At 43.9% G+C, this 15,414-nt stretch overlaps 1 protein-coding gene across 1 annotated transcript in view; it reads right to left on the reverse strand.

The window, feature by feature from the left end:
• Positions 1 to 15,107, reverse strand: part of T265_09651 (hypothetical protein) — a gene marked incomplete at both ends in the record, with an annotated part of 21,909 nt that extends 6,802 nt beyond the window's left edge. The window contains one exon of the mRNA XM_009175791.1: positions 15,023 to 15,107. Within this exon, the coding sequence (XP_009174055.1) occupies positions 15,023 to 15,107 (85 nt within the window). The remainder of the gene's footprint in view (positions 1 to 15,022) is intronic.
• Positions 15,108 to 15,414: the final 307 nt, after the last annotated feature.

The following is a 15,414-nucleotide window of genomic DNA, read 5'->3' on the forward strand; positions in this document are numbered from 1 at the left end:
CGTATACTGCAAGCAGGCACACGCGTACCGACGCGGTTACGCACAGCTGATCGTCAGTCCCTCATTTCTGTGTGTGGATGGGATTCTCCACAGTGTCCCCTTCGTCCCTTTTTCTTTGATGGTACGGTTTCCGGCGACAGTTACCTCCATATGCTGCAGACGCATGTTATCCCGCTACTAAAGCAGCACAAAAAGTCAGTGACCGTCTTTCACCAAGATGGCGCCCCACCCCACCACTCAAACCAAGTGAGAGCAATTTCCTGATGAGAGAGTCATCACTCATGGATTTCCGAACTTTCGGCCCGCAAGGTCACCCAGTCTCACACCTCTGCATTGGTTCTGGAGAGTGATCAAGGCTCGCGTATATCATGAAAATAAACCGAGGAATTTAGTAGAGTTAGGAGCAATAATTGAAGAGGAGTGTGCACGAATGACGGTTGAAGAAGTTAAACATGTTGTGTCTCATACCGCCTACAAATTTTTATATAGAAAGGGGCGGTTATTTCAATATTTTTTGTAATTTCAGTTTGTTTGCAAAAAACCTCNGTAATTCATGTATGTTTGTATAAAAAATAGTAATAAATTAAATTGGTATTAAAGTTTTATCATGAGTATTACTTTTTGCGTTTATTATGAGACACCCTGTAGATTGCAGTAAGAGGAGTGAATGCGTCGTCCGTACTCAAAGTACTTTTGGGAACAGTTCAGGACCATCGAATGTTTTCCGATGGTGTCATCAGGAGAAAATTCGTGGTAAAATGGAGCTTCCTCGGTCGACCGAAACATGGCTTTGTTAGGTTACATTTCCTGGAACAGAACCCTGATTGTTTTGTGTGGTCACGGAAATTCCTCTTTCGTTGTAAACGTGACAGCGATACAGATTTTAACTGCGTATCACTCGAGGAATGCAGCTTTCGTGGGTCTGAGCATCGACTCAGCAAGTCACAACTTGGTGAACATACGTGTGCGAAACACACGTTGGATACTTCTACCTGGGCTGGTCCAGGTATTTGAGCAAATCACAGATTGCGAAACCCATTTCTGACTGTTTCTAGGTACCTGACTTGCGAACCAATCTGAACTGCATTGTGATGAAAAATACAATTGGGACTTCACGTTTGTACCCACACATAAATGATGACAGAATGAAAAGTTGCACCTTTCCTCAACTGTTCCAAGTGACATTATCATGACTGAGCTGGATAGCATGCCAGAACTAATCGGGGGAGGACATTGTCCGAGGACTTTTGAGTTTCGTCAACTGAAACGAGGATTCGGATGTCCAAAAACACTGCTTTCCGTGGACTTCGATTCCAAGGTAATGGTGTACAACGTTTGCAACTTGATTGAGTACTACTTACACGCACCCACAATGTTCGATTCGTTTTCAGTAGTTGAAGACGAAGTTGTGATGGAGTCCACTTCTGACAGACGTTTTCTTGAGCTGACCTGGCTGAAAACCTAAGCTGTATTATTCCGGAAAAGTGCCACCAGCTGAGCTTGCTCGATGCTAGTATTCAAAAGAAGACGAATAGGACCTAGAGAGGAAAATGTTGGTGGCTCAGGTAGCGTAGATGGTCATCGGTTTGTTCGGTGAGCTGGGCAATTCGACTGCAAACGTTTCATCACCAATCGAGGTGACATCATCAGTGCGTTATTGGGGAGCGTAGTGGTGCGTGGCGGTGGGTTAGTGGTAGGTGCACAACCGTTCAGCTGTAACATTACCGGTTAGTGCATGCTACCACCTGCGTTACGCAGTCATGTCACATCTTTAGTCACGCTGACCACAATTCCCATGGCTCATATCATGGAATTTTTACACACTTCCCTCAGTTGATACCAACAGGTATCTGAATTGTAGGTCATGCACCCTTGTTTACCTGTCCATCCAGTGGATTCACTGCTACACAACTACAAGGTTTATTTAATCGTGTTTCAACCCCTAAAATGGATGAGAGAGGGACCGAATTCGTGACCTTCGCTTGAGTAATGTTCATTTGCTCAAAAGTAACGCAATGCAGTCCCAGCCCTGTGCGAGTGATTTATCGATCCTACAATTAGGACAGTAAGATTTCACCCACATTTTCGCCATGATAACCAGTCATCAGACTGCCTATGAGAAGAGCAAGGTCAACTTTCCGAAATACAAAGTTACTAGTCTTGGGATTAATTCAGGACCGTTACAGTGGAACTGTACTTTGCTGCACTATCAAATGAGACGATTTTGGAAGCCTTGTAGTCACCAAAACGATAATGATGGTGCGAATATGATCAAAACACACGGGAAAAACGCGCTGAGTTTAGTGGATGTTAGAAGGCGCATAGAAGAACTATAGAAAGAGACAGAATTGCGGCCTTTTGATCGATTAAGTACATTTGTCTAGGTTAGGCTTGGAGTAGTTCGACAAAGCTAAAAAAAGTAACTGTACCCTTTAAAGACAGTAAAGAACCAAGGTTGCTTAAGCTAGGAATTAGAACGGGACACAGCTCTCAATGGACGCTGAAAATAACTGTTCTTTCGAAACCCGTGAAATGTTGGAATTGAAGATGTATTGCCAATTTGTATGATTCCTTGGTGCAACCCGCGGTTGCCTGGTCAATGCACTTTAACAGGATTTTCCAGTACTTCGAAGGCCACAGATGAAAAATGGAAATGGTTACGCACGTCTGCTAGATTTTAATGCGAAAATGATACTTGGCGATTGTTCCACCTTGAATTTCGTTCCCAATCCGATATCTGTTCACTTTTGAGTTAACCTTGTCCAGCTGTGGAGCTCCTTTTGCGGATTGGTCTTCTCATAAGTCTTCGAAATCTGTATTCGCTCCCTACTCTTGGTGGTTCGCGAATATTTCGCTCGTTTGACTCGGTGATGTCGTTGGAAGTGTCTTTCAGAAATCTACTTAACTATTACCGGCATGGTGTCTAAAGCTCTCTGCGATGATTGGGTCACTTCTGCCTCAAGATGCGAGATACCGTGTTCATTTAGAAGTGTTTTCTTTGTCTTGTTCACATAAATTGCACGCCTAAATTGATTGGACCACGGGATCCAGCGTAGTGAGCTAACAGGTTAGCGAGAAAAATGTTTGAGAACCGGCTAGTTCAGTGGATTGCAGCACGATCGAGAGAGAACGGCACGCCGCAGCTATTCTTCATCTTTGGGGAGAAATATCTAACACACGCGATTAGGATGGTTACAGATTATACAGATAGCCTAGGAAAACCGTTATCTTTGGAGTTGCAATGTAACTTCTTGTTCTGGAAAAACCAGCGTCACCAGCAGTTTAGACTGTCTGTAAAACAGAAGTTTACCATACTAGGAAATATATGAACGCGTCTGGTCTCCATTAGGTTTGGACGGCATTGCAGCGAGGTACGCATTTGCACAATACGACGTTGGCTAGCGATGCCTTCCTTGCCCGTTCTGCTATTGGGTGTCGCTAACACAGTGGTCACTTGTGGGTTCAGGTTGACCAATGATTGGAGTTTTGGCCGTGAGATTTAAATCCTTCGTGAAAAGTTGGATCACGAAATATGATGTGCATATAAAAGTCTGTCTATCTGCGTGCTCTATCTTCCCATGAAGGTGATGGTGGAACCGTGTGTTCTATAGTCCCACAGCTGTTTCTGCTGGCCGTACACAAGTTGGGAGGGTTCTGGTGTAGGTGATCAAACTTGACTAGAAGGTTAGCTCTCATGGAGTGGCTTAATTAAAGCCCAGGGACACTGTCCCTTCTCATAACTAATGGAGTCCGTGTGACTGGGCTAAATTTTCCGTAATCGCGAATGCGAGGGAGAACTCGAAGCAACCGATTGCTTTTTAAGACTATTACTCTAAGCCCCTATTTGCGATGCACGGCCATTCGCTCAACAGTTCACGTTATTTTGCCATGATGACTCTAAGCTACTGAAAATAGCGTTGGTAGCTCAGGTAGCGTAGACGTTCATTGATTTGTTCGCTGAGCTGTGCAGTTTGGTTACAAACGTTTCATCACTAGTCAAGGTTACATCATCAGTGCGTGGTTAGTAAGCTGAGTGAGGCATAGTGAAAGGAGGAACTACCTTCGCGGCAACGTATCCCCACATCACCTTGTAGTTAGCGGGAATGAACTACTTGATGGTCGGAAGTGACGCACCCTTGCAGGGTTGATGACGGCTTTCACCGTGTAGATTGCCAGTGAGCGGCTCGCTGAGGTCTTACACTTGGTCGATATGGGTTTCTTTGAAACGGACAGAGCAGAACCGGGAGCACTCCGTCCCCTCGTGAGACGTTTGCCGCAAACGGAGACGAAGAAGATCTATTCGACCTGTCGGGTGTTTTCCTTTTCGTACCGACAGCTTTACAATGCCCAACGATTTTACTTTTGAAAACAAACCCTTTACTTTTTAACAGATATTTTTAACAGTTGAGTTTTTCTCATTGTCTTCCTCTAAAACCACTCTATATTGTAGTATGATTTGTGGTCCAAAGCTGCTATTTATCTGGTATGCTGCTCCCATGAGTGGCATCTACCGTCTCATTGCTGATGAAAATTGTTCACTTATAGCGATGATATGCGCTGTACGCGTGAGATTTTCTCACGTGACACGGTACGCTTATTCGTTGTTCGCTCGAGTAACTAGCGCTTACGTCCAACTGAATTCGCGCAGAAAGAACAGTTCACACCAGCTCGTAGGTTGCCAGTCGCCCTTGTCAATATGACAGGAGCCGCAATCATGCGTTAAATTCATTCAGCTCTAAATGACATTTGTAACTTGCGGCAATCGTAAAATCCGGGACAACGTGGCGGAGTTCATAGACCCGGCTTTTGATGATATTCATCCTCAGGCAAACCAAAATTCAGAGGAAGGTCGGAGGTAACATGCCCCAAAAACTCCCGGCTTTGCCTGTTTTTCAAGGCAAGTGAGTGACCGGATAGGAAACAGCTACGAAGATAACTCCTTCAGCAAATTCATAGCATGGAGGTCGAACCCCTTTGTCGTGGTTCCGCTGCTGAAGGAGTTATATCAAGGTCATTCACGAAGTGTGAATGAGTATAACTCAATGAGCAGACTAACCAAAACTTTTCTTATACACAAGCGCTGGAATCTGCCCATAAACGTCACCATGCTGTCATTAGACTCTCCATTGATGGCAAGTCCTTCATTGAACTAAAGGACATATTGAATGTGACAAGAAAACGATTCTCTCAAGCATAAACTAAAAGTTTAGTGATAAACTGTGCTCATGTTATAAAATTTTCAACGGAAAGACCGCTGCAAAAAAGTAGTCCGCTATCCCAGGTGCCCACTTCTCTGCACTGCTGGTTAGTAAACCACCTCAGGATAGTTGAAACAGAGGCTCTCTTTTATCCTTGAGAAGTTTCTCACGAAACTCCTCAATCTTGCAGAGTAAGCTTGTGTGGTTTATCCGGAGAAAGAGGTCCAACTGTCGCATTCAGTGTGCGCTAAAACAGAGAGGTCTAACGCGTGTGCTTTGACATGCAAAACTACCAAGAATGCCGGAATTCCAGTGAAATTCCCGGTGATTCTGAAAGGACAAAACCATTTTCACCGTTCTACCGGTCAACATTTGATAACGTAACTCAATTTTTCCTTACCGTTTGTTCACCTATTGTTCACCTATTGTTTTCCGCCTATGGAGTTGTAACTCCTGGTGTGAATATAGTTCATGCGTTTTACGTTTCTACCAAGATTCAATCGATACTGATATAATTGGGCGGAACCTCCAGACAATGGTCGCGCAAACAACACATAGGGTTCGTTTCACTGCGCTTCGGGTGGGCGGTTACGTCTTCTGTAGTTTCAGTATAGTTGTCACACACCGGATGTGAACAGTTACAGTGGCACTGCGTTTTGAGCGCAGAGGTTTACCGAGTGGAGAGGCGCCATTTATCCTCAGATGTGGACCTATTTTACACAGTCGTCTGATTTGATAAAACGAGCCTGGGCGTATGTCCTCAAAGTTCCACTTTTACCCGATAACTCCTACCGGAAGCAAACAAAATCGGATCATTGTTTCCTGAAAATCTCAAGACTCAATCTTAGTTGTGTATTCTTGTCTGAATTTGTTCATTTCTATTACCATAAATTATGACAGTCTAGACAAAAAAATGGTAGAAGCGATGGGACCGGTATGCACACCTGTTGATACCACCGCTAGCCAGTTTTAATGACAGTTCGAGGTGTGGCTCGCTAAGGATGAGGTAGATGGTCACGTGATGTTCCCGTAAATATGCCTTCCTGTGAGTACTACTTATGATCATATAGTCTTTTTTGGGGGAAGCATAGCGGCGTGCCTCAACTGAACAAATTGCTAGGCAATTCCCCTGTTCGCTGAGCTGGGGGATTTGATTGCAAACGTTTCATCATCAATCGAGGTGACATCATCAATGCGTTATTGGGGAGCGTAGTGGTGCGTAGCGGTGCGTAGTGATGCGTAGCTGTGCGCAGCGATGCGTAGCGCAACGTACTGATGATGTCACCTCGACTGATGATGAAACGTTTGCAATCAAACTGCGCAGCTCAGCGACTAAGCCAACGACCATCCACGCTACCTGAGCTACCGACACTTTCCTCTATAAACGAATATGATTTCGATTCATCTCGGCGGACGAGTACTGGCACCGCAATTATGACCGTATCATTAGCTGGTTGGATATTACAAAATCAGGGCGGTGGTTGGTTAAGAAAGAACATGTAGTTTAGGGTGGGCCAGTATCCGAAGGAACTGTGGATACTCGTGTGATTGTGTAACTCAGAATCGAGTTAGACAGGCTGTGAAGAACGTCAACTGTCTCACTATCTTCGGATAATTCAATGGGTTTTTTAAGGCAGCCTTTTTGTCTACTGGTTTGCAGTATCTTAGCTGGCTTCAAAGATTCCTGTTCTGGCAAAAGTAGACTAATCCACCTTGATTCACGTAGGCACGTGTCTCGTCCTACGACTAACATAGACTGCAGGGCACTCATAAATGCGATAGTAGACAAACCGTTAAAGATTAACTGTTCAGTGGTACCCTGACACGAATTTCACACACAGCAGACGAGAACTGGTGGGTTCATGTTCGGGCTTGCAGCGTAGAATGATTGGATCGAAGTTCTTGGAAGATGCGCGTTACTAATTCAGTATAAGTATTTCCTATGAAAGGCAAATGCAGAAATAAGTCCTTCTTGAGTGGTAATGCAACTTCTGCTTTTTGGAAAAGTGTTTAGAAATAAGATAGTCTTGATAGGACTTTATTAATAAGACGCTGGCTATTCTCGTTAATTCCGTTTTAAGCGCATCTGGGCAACAGATTCTTTGTACTCGATGGTCCATGAATAGTGTTATATTTAATTTTTAGACAAACACCCGTATACTATTCAGTCTACCTTATTGTACTGTACAAAATAATAAGAAAGGGATGGCTTTCAAGAAATACGCTCACTTGCAAATCAGTCTGGTTTCCACAAGAGACTCAACTGAATCTCTCGTTTACGATACGGATTCCGTCTCACTTGGTGTTGTTTTGGCCGTCTTTTTGGGTGCCGAATTCTCAGATGAAGGGTCCCTGCGCGGCCGCTTATCGCTTGCTGTAAGTCGGAGAATTCCTCATGAAGACTTCATCATGTAAGCGAAGCTAGTTTATGTGGACAAGCGGGGAAACACTGTACAGTTGTTTCACATTGGTATCATCTATGGTGCTCCAGGAAGCTTCGTACTTGTGACATTTCAGCTGGCAAACTGAACATTTATTCGTTTGACCACGAGCATATGACCAGTAGATTGACTAAATCTGTGGTGTTTCTTGAGATGCGCATTGCAAATGATTCCTAGCAAGGATGGTAAGCTTTTCATGAAAGAAACTACTCGCAAGGTTGCTGAAAACTCTTTGGCGGCCCACGACCGGAATAAACGAGAAATTCAGTCGAATCTCTCGTGAAAACCAAATTGATTTGCAACGAGTGTACTTAATTTCGTGCAATTTGGTTTCAAGTAGAACATAAGGTTGGCGGAAACCCCGGGGACTGCGCCTACCTGATGAGCCCCAAGAAGGGCGAAACCGGTTGTGGACTGTCGAAGAGTTCTCAGCAACCTTGTGAGTAGCTTGTTTTACGAAAATATACTGCGATATCTCGAATATCGTTCCAACTGAATCATGAGGCGGCCTGTGTGCAGCACATTCAGTTGTATAATATCATAAACGAGAGATTCATTTGAGACTCTCGGGAAAACCAGATCGATTCGTATTTCTTGAAGAAAGGGATAAGTTTGAAACGCGGCAAACTAAATCTCTGCGTCCCCGAAAGGAATCAGTAATGTTACCAGAACGGAACTGTTAATTGTCTAAAATTTCGTCTTAACTACGGACTGATCCTTTCTGGTCAATTCTCACATTCTGCTTATATTTGTCGTCACCAACTTTCAGCCACCAGATTGCATCGTGCTGAGTCCCTATTGATTTATCCTCGTTCCGCTCTCACGTGTGACTCCTATTGGTCGTTGCATTTCGTTATTTTTCTGCTCGATCGTGCATAACTGTTGGTTCCTATTGGTTATTCGGTTGAAGAGAAAGTCTCAGCCAATTCATGCCATTTTTTCTGATGTATATAAACCGCCTTACTTCGCGGCAAAAAAGACCTGTTCCTGTGCTCGACTTTGGCTTCTTCCTTACGCGAGTTGACGGGTTACCTCCGGACGACACAACAAGTAACAAAGAACCGCATGCAGACGACTTTAATTTGAACAAATCTGAACACTGTGCTGAAGTGAGACGCCACCACTGAGGGTGTCACAGCCTCTGTTGTGGACCGCATCTAGCTAAAAGTTCCCTGGGGATCGTCTGAAGCCGGTCGTTGGCTATGCTTGCAATTTTTTTTCATACAGAGTTTCAAATGAAGTGCAAATAGATGTGAGTGAAATCCTCTCAGGGTTCAACCAAACAGAAGCGGTCTCCAAGTTATGGTGTTACTTCATGCACCGTCTTCGGTGAACATTTGATTCGAGGTGAAAGAAACATTTAATTTATAGGAGGGCACCTCACGCTGGCAAACGATCTCTGCTGCTCCAGTGATCCTGACCAATTGGATGAAAGGTGCAATACGAATTCCACTACTGGTTGATTAAGTATTCTATCGGAGAGCTCATTGGAAATTATATCCTTACCGGATGAATGCAGAATGTCTGTCTGTCTTCTTGCGAAATGCATGTTGAAGAGTGAATCCGTCCATGGAGTTGAAAACTCCCTCGAGGTCAGGAAAAAACGCGGTCTTGGGAACGCAAACCAACAATTTGGCCTTTTCTGAAAACGCGTATTGAACGCAGTGCTCACCTGTCCTGAGCCGCGGCTGATTTTTACTTGGTCTTACGCCTCAACCCGATGAGGTCAGACTACGTTTGGGGCGGCAACCATGTTGCGACTAAGGTAAACACTATATCCCAGTGGTAGGTACATTCTCTTCAGGTGACTTTCTCCAAATAATAGCATGATGACCGGTTATTTACCGTTTTTTAATTTTTACTGAGCTCAACTATACTGGGTCAACCATAAAAGACCAAATATTGCTCAGCATAGGCATCGCAAATAGATTAGTTGTTTCCTGTCCGTTCCCCTTGCTATCAACAGAGGTTTCTTTCTGACAGAATGCATACCCGCAAATCCTTCGACGTTTATGATATTCATTCTTCCGTTGTAGACGACTCAGAACAGATTGCACTGCATAGGATATTCCAGGATCAGCAGCACGAGTTCATCATCTGCAAAGTTCGTCTAATCCGTTTCCGGAATTATAATTCTCCGCTTTTCCCAAACGAGGGTAACAGAATCGCACCTGAATTCTTTTTTACCAACTGCTACGAACAACAGAAGAGTTTCAGTTAAGAACCATTCAGTACGAGGCGACACATTTTTGGGTGAGAAAAATGACTTTCAGATGCTCCTCAGTGCAAATGAATAGCTCATCAAACTTTTGTTGATTTCTTATGTAGCATGCCATATCAGAAGTTCAGGCTTATATGTTCAGTTTTTGTGTGAATTCGGGAACAAAATAGGCCAAGTTACGATCCTCGTATCATTGCGAAAAGACGCAAATAATATTGTAAAGTTTTAGTACGGAGGTATTAGTGCACTGCTGATGATGGCCATAACACAAATCAGAAGGTATATGCACTAATAAAGGTTTTTAGTATAGTTGACAATGGTTAGATGCCACACGTATGAAAATAAATACAATGCAAAAGAGGAACTTGTCATCCGTGAGAGTTCCCTGGTGAAAGTCCGGACGGCGGGAACGTGGTTTCTCCGCAGTATGGCTGCTACAAGTGTTCCATAATTGTCCGTGAACTTGTGGAGAGTGGTTGACTTCCTGCTCCCTGCGGGCGCGAGCGCTAGTGTGTGGATTGGGCCGAGTGCAGTGTGAAGAGGGGGGTGTCCCTTCGTATTTGACGCTTGCACGAAAACATGAATACACCTTGACCTGATGTGATGAATGGAGTTCATAATCCTGGCGCGTGACGCAAGTAGTAGCCGAGTGAACAAAAATGGGCGAGAAGTTTTACTGTACATGTTGTCAGCTAAGGTTGCAAGTGGGACAGGAATTGTCACGTGGTTTGAGTGTTTGTGACGCGTGATCTGAGGACTGACCTCTACAAATACTCCTCCCTTAGCGAAAGAGAGAAGTAGCTGCTGATTAAATGGTAGGTGATGCTCGTGAATGTGAATGTACTAACGAAATTAGTTCCAGGGGTAAGTAGACAAGAGGGTTTTCGAAAAAGTTTGGCGACAATCGGTAGATTTATCGCTGGGCAACGTTTCGCCTTTGACACAAAAGCTTCGTCAGACCAAGTGACTAGGTTCCGAGGTTGGTCGAGATTTAAGGCAAGCGGGTAGCCGCCACACAGTACAAAAAGTGCAACTACCAAGTTACCACCCTGTTTATTCTGCCTTAGTAGTTCAGCAACTCCAGTCAGTCAGTCCAGTCAGTTCAGTCACTCCAGTTTAAGTGACTCAGTATGGGTTTTCATATAGCCCTCACAATCGTAGCACCCTTTCGGTGCCTAACAGACATGCCACCCAAAGGTTGCACGGGGGCTGGGATACTGCCAGGTTGCCCAAGCCTTCAGCATCACGCAGGAGGGAAACATATCGGAGGGTCGAAAGTGCCCGACCTAGAGATTTGACTGTTCAGACCTATTTGCCTGAACTTAAACTGCACTCTAGATGTTTAAATATAACTCAGTAGTAAAGGTTATGTGAAATGTCACGTGAAAAACTAATTGTTGCTCAAAGCGGGCGGCCCGGTGTACACTGAAAACTACAAAATCTCCTCACATTACGATTAATTTATAGGTGGCTCACAGGAAGAATAACCTAACGAGATGAGTAAAACTTCTATCTGAGAATTTGTCACTTGAGGAGCCAGAATCATGTGATTTTGCGTGTGTGATTGAAGGATGTGTGGCCCAATAGCGCCTCTGGCCGAACGGTTAAGTGTTCAACCACTGGTTCAAAACCCCGTATTCGATTTTCGTTGGATGCCCACTACTGATGATCCTCGATAAGGATGGAACTGTTACAATGAGGTTGTTGGCATTTTAGTATATAGACTGGCTTCACCTACAAGTCGAAAACTGAATTGAAACCTAACTAACCTGCTCACACTATCATCAAGTTTCGATTAACCTGAAAGTTAAGAGATTCGAAAGAGATCAGATAGCGATAGTGATGATTGGTCCTTGATACATTCAACATTATTGGAGACGGGTTGCGTTTATCGGCAAACCGTATCGCGGATGCAGCGTGCGTGTCTTCCAAGTGAACACACTGCAATTTGTCTACTTCTTAGTGGCTCGTGGAAATAATTCAAACAATTGAACTGGATGGCCTATATCAGAGTGCCCGAGGATATATGCAGAAATTGAGGCTCATACGGAAATACTAGTGAAAGGAAGAGGGCCTTTGCTGCGCAGTTGTTTATTAGAGAAGCACCAACTGAACAGTTGCAGACTATTGGACAGGGGAGAAAAACTCTCATCTGCTTCTTGTTTAAAGAACTGAATATCCATCTTCTCCTTGAACGCGTCTTCCTGAACTTTTCTGGATATTCACTGACTGTTACTCACATGCACGCAAATGCTACAAAGCGATTCCACTAACTCCGTAATAGATCTCCCTTTTCAAGAGACGCGAAGTGGATTTGCGAGAAGACACTACTCGCATGCCTCATCAGTAGTATTCACCGTTACACTAGTAGCTCGGGTACATAGTTTTGAAGTTCACATGATTGATGACGAAGAGTTTGCAAAGTAGCTCGGCGAGCAGATCAAGAGACACTTGATCATCGACCAGTTAACGTCCTGATAGTTCATCAGTCTTAGCCATCATCCACATGTGGTCCGCTATGTGGAAGACCTTGAAGAATTCTTGGATCTAGTTGATGAATATGGTTTCCGTTCTTAATAGTCAGCTTTGTGTCACCTTGTTGCCGACGAAAGACTCAGCTGGAATTCATCCAAATCTCTTTTCGAAGCCACCTTACGCTTAATTTGGAACAATATACAAGATGCCGACATATGTTGCATTAGTCCTCACAAGGTCGATGAAGATCCTGGACAGCCGACCGCCTGTTACTTGCTTGTAGTAGCTCCTCAAGTGAGTCCATACCACAAATTCTAATCAAGCTGCGGTCACATGTGAAAGTTTACGTTTAAAGGAAACTCAAATAAAATGAAGTTGGATCTCTCGTCACCCCTATCAGTTGGGTCGCCCGTCAAAAAATGAGTGTCTGTCGCAACACATGTACAAATGTTCAAGAACAAGGTAAACTTCATGGGAATATGGAAGCTCCATCTACCTGGTGAGCCCAATAAAGGACGAAACGTTTAGTCGACCGTCTAGAATTTTTATCGCTCAAGTGAGTAGAATTGAAGTAGCCTAACCAGTGCCAATAAGCTGAGTTTAGATCCGCATGGACTTTGGATACCAACGATTTTGGCCAATAATCTGAGTTTAGATCCGCATGGATTTTGGGTACCAACGGTTTTCGTCATACCAGATCCGTGGTACCAGTCCCATATTCGGTGCCAGTCGCATCGTGAGTGCTGTATCCAGAACAAAGCATCACAGACGTGAAGGATTGAACAATGAAGGACACTCGGTCACCCGTTTATTGCACACTAACCAAGTCATAAGTGTCATCTCAAAAGTGTCATTTACCCTAGTTTTTTCCCGCTTTGTCATTAGTGGCTCCTGGTAATACTTTGATGGAGCTACTTAAGTTCAGTCATGATACTACCTACACACAACGTAATATCTTAACTCAGCTTCTGCGTGTTGCTTTCCAGTTTTAGAATGAATCCTTAGTGGGTTCACACTAATGTTGTGCCGGCTATTGTGTAGTGCACCTCATACGAAAAGTACCTTCAAATTTGAAATACTCGTTAGCACTTTGAATAGATTTGTTTTATCTCACTCACCGGAATATGTGCCTTTTGAATCCTTTGGTTTTGAATGTGCCTCAGTTCATAACGTTTCACGATGTTCCTGTAATCGTCCCATTTGGTTGCCCCAATGTCGATGCAAACGTTTCTTTCTAACGCACTCGTGGCTGGATAGGTCTGACTGAAATTTCGCCGAAGTTCGATTGTGATCGTTCCGGCTCCCGAGCAGTTTTGCGCCTGTTAAATCTGGCCCCAAGATACCGCGTAGACCACAGTATTTTTTCCATATTTTGGTGTTCAAAGTTTGTGAAGAAAGGTGGTACAGGAATTTTGACCGGACGGCCTCAACAGCATCCCGTTTTAACTATAATTTCGAGTTCTTTTTCAATTTTCCACCTCCAGTATGTATCTGATGTAATCTTGTGGGAGGGAGTAATTTTCAGAGATTCCTCGGACATCCTGACACGCTTGACTGAAGCTCAGAAATCTGATTGCTCTAATCATTTATTCATTGACTACGTTGAACGTTCAGAACTAAGGCTAAGCTTAATCAGTTCACCTCAAAAGTGTGTCTGAAATCTGTGAAGTGCATTTGAAATCACATCGCCCATAACATGAAAAAAGTGTCTTTGATTACCTGTAGGGCCTACAGAATCAGAAATATACTACTCAGGTGATTCAAGTAGCCAAATAATAGAGGTAAATTTTTTACGCCTCTGCGGTAATCTTCACGAAAAAAGAAATGAGAGGATATTGCACCTCAGTTTTATAGGTGTTGAGGATCCCGATACGGAACTTTGAGTGACGCCACTTTGAGTGAGTGGCCACAAAACTACTATGGGTGAACAGCATTCACAATGCCAGTATGACGATCTGTATGAATTCATAAAAAATTACGGCCAAAACTTTGGCCTATCAGTTAGAAGAACACTCCAAAGGTGTCCTTAGGTTTGCCAACAGTGTGTGACCCATTTATGAGCCAAACGTATTCGGGAATCAGAAGGAATCAGAAGGTTACCGGTGTAACGGTGAATACTACTGATGGAGCATGCAAGTAGCACGCGGTTTTCTCATATATCCGCTTCGAGTCCATTGAAAAATGAGATTTATTAAGGAATATGTGGAGTTGCTTGGTAGCATTCGTTTATATCCGAGTGGTGGTTAATGAGCATCCAGGAAAGTCCAGGAAGAGTCGTTCGAGAAGACAGATACTCAGTTTTTATGAGCAAGATGCATATGAGAGTTGTGCTTCCCTGTCCAATAGTCTATAACTGTTCAGTTGGTGTTTTCCAGTGAATAACTCCGCAGCGGAGGCCTTCTTACTTCCATCGGTAGGGCGTATTTAGTGTTGTACAATGTGTGGTTGGGGCGATTTTTTGCTTGGCAGCCATATGATACATGGCGACGCGGAATACAGGATATTTAATGGTCGAGAGTTCTGCAGGTGGTATAGTCGAAACTGCAAGCTTCCACCCGAAAAAAACCAAATCCTCGCGACCACTGATTAACAACTATGAGAATGCTCATGGTTCTGCATCTTTGAACATCGATGACTACTCATCGGAATCCAATGCTTTGTATGTGAGCATTTGTCCTAATTCTTACCAATACGGGCTAAGTTCTTTTGTTTACAGACTGATTCATCCTCGGCCCGCATTTCACGTCGGGTTTCCGGAACGGCAAGAAGCATGCTTTCCGAGTTGGTTGGATTTAGCCTGCCCAAGTGATTCACGGTCGAAAATCTCCAATATTATAGATGATGCTAGAACATGGTTGACGGGAGATTATCCAGCAACCAGAAATCACAGGTTGGTCCCTATTGGTGCAAGTTTATCGTCTACAAAAATGCATCCGACGAAAGGACAGCCCTCTTGATCGCCGCTTGAACTACAAAGACATGGCGGCACTGACTGCAGTGTACTGGTCGAGTTGCTTGTAGGTGGAACGAAAGAGATTCATGGAGGTGGTTGAACCAAATCCTTTTCGTTACCACACTC

The sequence above is a fragment of the Opisthorchis viverrini genome (genome assembly GCF_000715545.1).
Source record: "Opisthorchis viverrini unplaced genomic scaffold opera_v5_298, whole genome shotgun sequence".
NCBI lineage: Eukaryota > Metazoa > Platyhelminthes > Trematoda > Opisthorchiida > Opisthorchiidae > Opisthorchis > Opisthorchis viverrini.